Below are 9,973 nucleotides of genomic sequence, written 5' to 3'. Positions count from 1 at the left end.
CCAAATAGTTGCTTAGTACCTATATTGTAAACCATAACACCCAAAAGGAGAGAGAGAGAGTAAGAAGGAAGGTGTCTGCCACAGAGGCAGGGGTGGGAAGGGGTGGGGGTAGCAGAGGGACACTGGGAACATGAGTGGTGGAGAATGGGCACTGTGGAGGGATGGGTACTGGAACATTGTTTAATTGAAACTAATCACGAACCCTTGTAAGTTTGTAACTTTATCTCATGGACATTCCTTAAAATTAAAAAAAAATGGTAAAAAACAATAATAGAAGAAGTAAAGGGACCGAAGAGATAGTACAGTGGGTGGGCACTTTCCAAAGGTGCAGTCATCCCAGCTGAGGTCACCCTGAGCAGAAGACCAGGGGTTGGGTGAGCTCCCCTAGCAGGGTCCCAGCCAATTGACTGCTGCACTGGACTGGGGGCTGAAGGCACTCCTTGGGGGAACCCTGCCCAGCTGCCTGGGGCCAGCGCTGCTCCTACACCCGCACCCACCTTCTGCCCAAGGTGGGTCCGGGAAGGGCTGTCTCACCACAGTCCACCCAGGGCCAGCGGGGCTGTCAGTGTGCCGAACACCCACCCCGCTGCAGGCAGCTGGACCCCTCCAGTCTCAGCCTCTGACCCACAAACCAGCTCACTCTGCAGGCCAGACAGGCAGGCTGGGTGTACAGGCACACAGAAACACATGCCTTGGCAGCATTCCACACAAGAGCACACACGAGAACACGGACCTGCTGTCAGGCTGAGTGCTCAGGCACGATTCACCAAGGCACCCTTACCCAGGCCCAGAAGCCTGAGTGGGCCCTCCACCCTCATCTTAGGTAGCCTCCTCCAGGCCTATTTCATCTATCACTGGCAGAGGATAGCCATTGTATCATGAAACGCAGTTCAGGGTGACAGATGAGGGAGCTGGGTGGGGTCCCCACTCTGCCTGGAGGAGATTCCAGCCTCGCTCTGGACTTGAACTGAGCTTCTTCCTCTGATGCCCACACAGCAGTGAAGCACCAGGATCTCCCCTGTTCACCCAGGTGTGCCCCACTGAGCGGGCGCCAGTGCTGAGTCAGCAAGGGGCCGTCTTAGGTCGAGAGTGTGTGCACCTGTGAGCTGCTTAGATGGGGAGTGGACGGTATGCAGGGACTGGTAGAGATTGCTCAGGAGTCCTTTGTGGGGAGAGGACAGAAACCATAGCCTGGGACCAGAGATCTAGGTCCCTGCTGACACAGTTCTGTCCCCAGCCCCCACGCCCCATGTGCCACACAGTGCCCTGAGCCAACTAGAGTGATCTTGAATGCAGAGCCAATTGTAAACCCTGAGCTAGGCCAGGGCTGGCCCAAACCCGGGCCCCTCAAAACAGGCAGGGCTGAGAGGTTGCTTTTCATCCTCCAAGGATTCAGCTTCACGTGCAGAGGAGGGAACTGAGGCGCAGGACACAGGCGAAATCCCATGGCTCCTCCATCAGCTTCCGCACCAGCCCAGCCCAGGCTCAGGGTCTAGCCTCAAGGGGGTGAGGTGAGAACAGCGGCTATGCCCATTAGCGTCAGCACCAACTGCCACTGCTGGAAGCCCGGCCAGACCTGCAGCAGGACCAGTGCTCCCTGACAAGCCAAAGAGTGATGTGCGCTGGGTGATAAGAAATGAATCCTTTATGTTTGCAGCTCCCACAGTCCCTCTCTGAGTCTCTGAGCCCCTTCTTCAGTTCCTCAGCTCTGTTCACCTTAGGGTCTCAGCACCCATGTTCGTGGCAGCTCTGCCGGACCCAGTGAGGCCAAGACGCACCCTGAGTAAGGGAACTAGACAGACATTCGGGGGAGGAAAAGTTCGGGAAGCCTGCTTGGAAGAGGATGACGCTGTGAGTCCTGAAGACAAGTAGGTGGTCACAAGATCCATGTCCTCCACGAAGACTGTCATCAGGGACCGCTATGTTTTTTTTTTTAATTAGGAGGAAGAGTGGTCAGAATGGTAACTCGAAGGTCAAGGCGATCGCCTTGCTCACAGCCAGCCCATTCAATCCCTGGTGCCCCAGATGATCCCTGAACCAGGACTGATCCTGTAGTGCAAAGCCTGGAGTAAGCTCTGACCACAGCCAGGTGTGTCCTAAAACACAAAATGAATGAGAGCAGAAGGCAAAAGGGATGGTGACTAGTATTGAATCCTAAATCAGATTGGCCTCCATTCGTCATTCTACCAGTAGGGTGTCCAACCTAACGGGAGGGGCTGGAGAGACAGGATAGCAAGTAGGATGCTTGCCTTGCAAGAATGGAACCCTGCTCCACCTAGGACCCTTTATGTCCTGCCATGAATGTCCCTGAGCACAAAGCACCAAATAGTCATGTGCTCGGTGTGTGCCATCAGCAGCATGGCATCTTTGTGGGGCGGCCCCTCATCCACATGATGGACAAGATGGTGCAGGTGTGCCGACAGCACAAGGCAGCAGGACAGACGGAGTCCGCACACTTGCCGGGCACCTGGGCCCAAACTGCATACCGCGTGGCCAGAACCTCTCACTCCCACACACAGGTCTGCAGAGGGACAGCGGTGGTTGGTCCCTGCCTCCCGGAGTAGCCCACCCAGCCCCACACCCGCTCCTGCCCCACGTGGGATCCGGACTCACACCCAAATATAGGCTCCTCTAAGAGCAGTCCCCGCGCGCACATCCCACCAGCTCGCTCACAGCAGCCCCTTCCCTGCACTAGCCCCCAGGCCCCTTCGGACTGGGCAGTGGGCACTGCCCTCTGCCCTCAGCCATGGTACCCCCTTTTTGGAGCCAGAGCCAGGGCCCTTTAAAGGGCAGAGGCTGGCGCGCAGATCCTGGGTGCAAGACATCCTGGTTGTCCAATGTGGGGCCGCGGCAGGTCCCCGGGCTGGGGACCCGGTGCAGTGGCTCTAGGATGGTCGGTCCCACCGGGGGACAGGAGCTGTCCAGGAGCCGCCCGGCCGCCAAACGCTGGCCCCGGCTCTGGCCACCTGGCAACCAAGCCTAGCCGCGCTGCCCTGCCCCGCTGGCCCCTGAGTGCGCCCCAGGCCGCGCGCACTGCACCCTGGCCGGACCCTCTGGCTATAGGGTGCTGCTGGACATTGGCGAGCCTGGGGGGAGGGGGAGGGGTAGGGAGGCGGTGGCGGGCAGCCGGGGTGACCACCCGGCCCATGCCAGGGGCCCATCCCTGGCGCCTCCTGCCCGGCAGTGGCCGCTGCTCCAGGGAGAGCCCGAGGGACACCACCTCGCCAGGGCCTGTATCTGGGGGAAGTTTCTGGGACTCCGAAGGGCAGGCGGGAGGCCGGCGCCCTGCCCGGGCCCTGGGGAGAGGCTGGGTGCGGGAGATGCCTTGGAGCCCATTTGGGCTCAGCTTGGGGGTCGCAGCTCTGCGGGGGCTGGCCCAGAGCGTGGAGGGGGGCGCGGGGAGCAGGCGGGAGCGCGCTTGCCAGATCTGGACTTTCAGAGCTCTGCAGACCCCTGGGGCTTCAGGAAGGCAGCTGCATGGTAGCACGGGGCAACGGATTGGGAAGTTGGATGAGGCTGGAGCTCGTGAGTCTGGGCCCGTCGCAGGTCCTGCTCCGCCTCCTTGCAGGGACAAGCCTGAAGACGCTTATGTCCAGGGGATTCTGCTGTGCACCCTCCCATCTGCGGCTGTGCGGGCTGTCCAATATCGTCCCTGTGGTGAGATGTGGGACAAAAGTGGGCACTTTGGGCTACTTTCTCCTCTGCAGAGCCTCTGCCTGTGTTTGCTCAACCCTGTGTGAGTGCAACGGGTTCCCCAAAGGGAATCAAGGGAGATGCTTTGGGTGGGAACTTCTGGTGCCTGGAGGGCCCTATGCTGTGGGAGCAGGGCCAGTCTTCTCTAGGTGGGCCTGCCAGCTGCCACACCTGAAGCCAAGCACGGCAGGGGGTGGGGGCCTTTTGGTAGCAAAAGAACTAAATTGGAAGCTGGTACAGGGTGGCCACCCACCTTGCTTCACTAGCCAAGGGAGGCAGAAAAAGTTGGTGTTTTTCTGGATACTTTTTCGCGGATACCGAAAAAGTGCCTTCCTTAGAAGCGCTGCCTCGCTACTTAAATCCTCAGGCAGTGAGGTTCAAGGATTGATTTTTGTAAAAAATGGATTTGTTTGAGAAGGACACGGCCAGCTAGAGTCAGAAGTGTGACGTGAGAGGAAATAGGGCAGCCACCGTCCGAGGCGGGGGCAGTACCCTGTGCTCCTGGCTGGGACACAACTGTGGGGACAAATGTGAGGTCAGAGGAGGGTGATGCGGCCTCATCTCACCTTTGTGCATTCCACACACAGTTCACAGGTACACACACACAGACACACACACACACACACACACACACACACACACACACACACACCACCTGCCACTCAACCTGCCTTCACCAAATTGCCCAGCTCCTGCCCAGCAGCTGGAGGCAGAAAGGGAGCTTCTGGGGCCCAGCTACATCTGGGGCTTCTGTTCAGGAAGCAGGAGCCTTGCCTCTCCCACGCTGGTGTTGAGAGGGCCCTTCCCTCGAGAGACATGACAGGCAGCCCAAGGCCAGCACCGAGTCCCTTAGGGTCAGAGGGAAAGGAGCGGGGCCAAGCCCAGAGCTGCCTTGTGTGTGGCTCCCAGGCCCATGCTGTGCGTGAGGGGATGCTCAGACCTGTGCTTAGTTCCCCCGGAGACTAGCTCCTGAACTGTCCTGAACAGCCCCCCTTGGGGGCACTGCAATGAACCCCCATAGCTTGCCGGCCTCACATCCTCACAAAGACTGTCTCCACCCCTCTTAAGGTGGTGCAAAAGTATGTGCACACCTCACAGCCACACACACAAACACAGACCAGCTATGTGCTTATCTCAACCACCAAACACAAACACTCGCCAGGGATGTGTGCACTGTGCGGCCACACACACACGCAGACACACACACACACACACAGATATACGTACACCTCACAACCAACAGACACATACCAGGTATGTGCATACTTAACAGCAACACACACCAGATATATGCATACCTTAATACCACACACACACACACACACACACACACACACACACACACAAATAACTCTGCAATCTTTTCACCAGCGATAGCACAGTGGTAGGGCGTTCGCCTTACAAGCGGCCAACGTGGCCGACCCGAGTTCGATTCCTCCGCCCCTCTCGGAGAGCCCGGCAAGCTATCGAGAGTATTCGATATGCCAAACACAGTAACAACAAAGTCTCCAATGGAGACGTTACTGGGCCCGCTCGAGCAAATCGATGATCAACGGGAGGGCCTTTACCTTTACCTTACCTTTTCACCACACAAGTCAAGTCTTGGTTTGCCTCTGAATTCCCAAGATATTCTTCTGGGCCACACCTTGAGAGACCAATGCTGGTGACGGGAACTGAGGCTGGGCTTGCAACACCCAAAAGGAGAGAGAGAACACAAGGGATTGCCCTGCCACAGAGGCAGGGTGGGATGGGAGGGATGGGGGTGGGAGGGATATTATCCATGGTGGTGGAAAATGGGCACTGGTGGAGGGATGGGTATTTGATCATTGTGTAATCGAAACCCAAGCACAAAAAATTGTAAATCTACAACTGTACCTCATGGTGTTTCACTAATAATAATAAAAAAAAAATTTAAAAAGTGACTTTCTGTGTACATGGAGGCTGCAAAGACACTTTTTTTTTTTTAAGAATAAGGGGTCAACCAAAAGGAGAGAGAGAACAAAAGGGAAAGGGAATGTCCTGCCACAGGGGTGGGGTGAGATGGGGGGGATGTTGGGGGAGGGATGGGAGGGATTCCAGGAGCATTGGAGGTGGGGAATGGGCACTGGTAGAGGGATGGGCACTTGATCATTGTATAACTGAAACCCAAGCACAAAAATTTATAAGTCTACAATTGTACCTCATAGTGTTTCACTAATTAAAAAAATAATAAAAAAATAAAATAAGGGGTCGATTTATTTTAAGTAAATTTATCATTAAATAGAAACATGTAATAATTCAGACATCTATAAATAGTGCGATTCATAGAAAATTAGTATGAGCTAAAAGTTATTTGGATAGTGAGATTCACAATTATTTACAGTTCACCCAATCATTGCAGAAACAATATTTCTAGAAATAATGTCCCCGTCCCCAAAAGTAGTTATTTCACAGAGCCATTCTTAAAATGTCATTAAAGTAGTAGCTGCATCAATAAAACCCAGCAAATTCAGTAATTTAGAGGTGACCACTAATTTCAAACAAAATGAATCCCCTTATACTATTTATACGTGTTCCCATTTTCACCATAGAAGAAAATAATTAAGAAGCAGTATATTCTTATTTGTAACAAACGGGAAGTTTTAAATATTTAAAATGACAACAAGAAAGTACAGTTGGACATTTTTACATCTGTCATATTAAATCTTGAAAATTAGTGGTTTCCACTCCTGGGAATATATCCCAGAGAGGCAAAAATGTATAGTCGAAGTGACATCTGCACTTGTTTGTTCATTGCAGCACTCTTTACAATAGCCAGAAACTGGAAGAAACCTGAATGCCCAAGAACAGATGACTGGTTAAAGAAACTTTGGTACATCTACACAATGGAGTACTATGTAGCTCTTAGAAAAGATGAAGTCATGAAATTTACATACAAGTGGTACAATATGGAAAGTATCATGCTAAGCGAAATGAGTCAGAAAGAGAGGGATAGACATAGAAAGATTGCATTCATCTGGGGGATATAAAGTAACAAAGTATGAGATTAATACACAAGAATAGCTGAGATCAGCACCAGGAGGATTACTCCATAACTTAGAGGCCAGCTGGGTATCCTAGAGGAAAGGGCTATTCAGATAGAGAAGGGAGCACCAAATAAAGGATGTTTGGAGGATCCTCCCAGGAGGGGAGATGCATGTCGAAAGTAGACTATGGACTGAACATGTTTGCCACTCAATGCCTCTTTTGCAGACCACAACACCCAAAAGGAGAGAGAGAACACAGGGGATTGCCCTGCCACAGAGACGGGGGGATGGGGGGATGGGGGTGGGAGGGATATTATCCATGGTGGTGGAAAATGGGCACTGGTGGAGGGATGGGTATCTGATCATTGTATAATTGAAACCAAAGCACAAAAAATTGTAAATCTACAACTTTAAAAAAAATAAAATAAAATAAAGGGGAAAAAAAAAAAAAAGAAAATTAGTGGTTTCATTGAAGGACATTCTAATGAAAAAAAATTTTAGTTATGGATTTTAGGATTTTTAGTTGTGATTATATAGCATTAAGTATCGATAATTTCCTGTCTTCCCGAACAGATTTTATAATTGCATATCAGCATTAGCCATATTTGAAAAGAGCACTCTTTTAAGTTTTTCTCAATTTAGAACTTTAGCTCTTTTGATATCCCCTCACGAGGATCACAAATGTATCTGAATGTACGTATATAGGACAGTGATTGTGTTTGGAATCAATATAACATATACTATATGTCCAGGTGTAAAGAGATGTTTAAGTCAATAAAACTCTACTAACTTATTCTTCGTTTCTTTCAAAAAGTGCAATCCTTCCCCAAACCCTGTATAAGGCATCATGTGTAAAGATTCAGAATGATGGTTTTTCTCCCAGTGTGTTCTCCCAGCTTAATAGTTTGTTTGTGCTAAAATTACAATTTGCGTGCACAGTTCTTCCCAGGTTTAGGAAAAAAGCCAACGAATAGTTTGTGTGAAATTGGTATGCTAGTTTTTGTCTATGCTCTACCCAAAACAGTTGCCACCCTCAAACTTTCTATCTTTCTCCTTTTTGTATTACTACCATTAACAACTAATCTTCTGATTTTTGACCTAATATGGCAGAAGGGATCTCCGTAAAGCCTTTATATTCCAGTAGAGACACCCAAGAATTACCTGAAGAACTTCCAGGAGCGAAGCCATTCACACGCGGACCGTACCCTACCATGTACACCTTCCAGCCCTAGACCATCCGCCAGTAGGCTAATTTCAGTAGTGTGGAAGAGAGAAATAAGTTTTATAAGGACAATATTAAGGGTAAGATTTTGACATTTGATATTTGTGATCAAACGTATACCTCCTTTTACTAGATTTTGTGAATGGAAGCTGGTTAATCACAATACAAACAAGTCACTTTTTAATTTTGTAATTGAGATTATACTCTAAAACACTCCTGGTCAAAAGATAGGTGAGACAGAATAAAGCACTAGATTCTTGAAAGCAAGCAACTCATTGCACGCACTGAAAAAGAAATTAGACTGAAGTGAAGAGACATCAATTTCGCCTAAACAGGGTTTTGTTTTTTTTCTTTTTGGGTCACACCCGGCGATGCTCAGGAGTTACTCCTGACTCTGCACTCAGGAATTACCCCTGGCGGTGCTCAGGGGACCATACGGGATGCTGGGAATCGAACCCAGGTTGGCCGCGTGCAAGGCAGATGCCCTACCCACTGTGCTATTGCTCCAGCCCTCTTGCCTAAACAGTTTTTAACTAATCATATTAGAGCAGGAATTGGTGGGGCAAAAATAGCTTAAATAATATCACCCTCCCAGTGACAAATTATAATCATACGTTTCCAGTATGTTCACCACAAATTAATATTCATTCACTGAAAATTATATTAATTACTATTTTTCTTTTTGGTTTATAATGAAATATTATTTGAATGCTAAACTTTAAAATATCTAAGGTTATATTATTAACCACGGAGGACTGAATTTGTAGTGTAGCTATTTCATTTTCGCAAGTTTCACAATTCTACTTCTCTGAATGTTTAGTCAAAACATTTTTATAATCATATTAACTAAAGGAATACAAATAAGTAATAGCATGTAAGTGCTAAATTGTGTGAACTGTATATAAACAGCCAGAGTTTTTCTTGGAGATTGAAAATAATTCCTCAATAATTTTTAAGTTCAAAAGTTCCTCAGACAACTATGAGATCTAAGTGAGATGTTTTATTCATTTCATTCTAACGGTGAAGTCTGACCCTCTTACGAAGTGAAGTGTTTGGGTTTTTTTTTCTTTTTTGGCAAGGATTGAACCCAGGGCTTCATACTTAAAACGCATGAACACATGTGTTCTACCACTGCCCTGGAAGTGAAATATTTCATTTACATTAAGTTTGGCGTGTATGTATATCAAAGTATGCTATCGTAACAAACCAACACTCCTCGTAGGGTTAAAGCAAGATCGTTTACTTTGTGGTCAGACTTTAGTTCTGTTATTTTTCATTTAACCTTTAAGCTGGTCAGCAGGGATTATCAGTTGCCTTGGACTTAGCAACACATCGTGGCTACGATTCGGATAACCCTCGAGTTCGTGGTGATGTTGGAATGGCTGGAGTTGCTATCGACACTGTGGGAGATACCAAAATTCCCTTTGATGGAATTCCCTTGGGAAAAATGTCTGTTTCTATGACCGTGAATGGAGCTGTTATTCCAGTTCTTGCAACTCTTATAGTAACTGGAGAAGAGCAAGGCGTCCCTAAAGAGAAACCGACGGGTACAGTCCAGAAGGACATACTCAAGGAGGTTATGGTCAGAAATACTTATTTTTTCATTCCCGAACCATCTATGAAAATCGTTGCTGACATTTTCCAGTATACAGCAAAGGTATCCTCTGTCATACTATGGGTTGTTCTGCGTTCTTGGTAGAAATTTTTATAATGTACTGTAACCTAATTCGAACTTGACTGAATCTGAGTGAAAGTCACGACCAATGTCAGTCCCAGAAGCACTTGGTAGCTTTCTTTTGGCTGAGCACTGTCTTATACTGTGGATGCATTATGTATATACATGAGGGCTTACACTTTCAGAATTTATAGACTCCTACTGGGTGCCTTTATCCTAGAATTGTTGCGTACTTGTCATAGTGTTCTTGAAGTTTCTCAAATGAGTTTACAGAATTTCCTAGTGGTTGCTAAAACTTAAAATTTTTCCATAGTCTCACCAGTTTTTTTTATGATTTTATTAAACACTTATTTTTTTGCCTTTATTCTTTGTAGATAT

The 9,973-nt window shown here is 48.5% G+C and overlaps 1 protein-coding gene across 1 annotated transcript; it reads left to right on the top strand.

Annotated features, from left to right (window-relative positions):
• Positions 1-7,801: 7,801 nt before the first annotated feature.
• Positions 7,802-9,619, top strand: LOC130038823 (methylmalonyl-CoA mutase, mitochondrial-like). The gene is given in 2 exon segments (XM_056130633.1): positions 7,802-8,000; positions 9,210-9,619. Coding segments are annotated over 2 exon segments (609 nt in total).
• The last annotated feature ends 354 nt before the right edge of the window (positions 9,620-9,973 follow it).

The sequence above is a fragment of the Sorex fumeus genome, unplaced genomic scaffold, assembly GCF_029834395.1.
Source record: "Sorex fumeus unplaced genomic scaffold, SorFum_2.1 ptg000080l, whole genome shotgun sequence".
Lineage (NCBI taxonomy): Eukaryota > Metazoa > Chordata > Mammalia > Eulipotyphla > Soricidae > Sorex > Sorex fumeus.
Note: the sequence above shows the minus strand (reverse complement) of the source record. Positions and strands in the feature narration are given on the sequence as shown.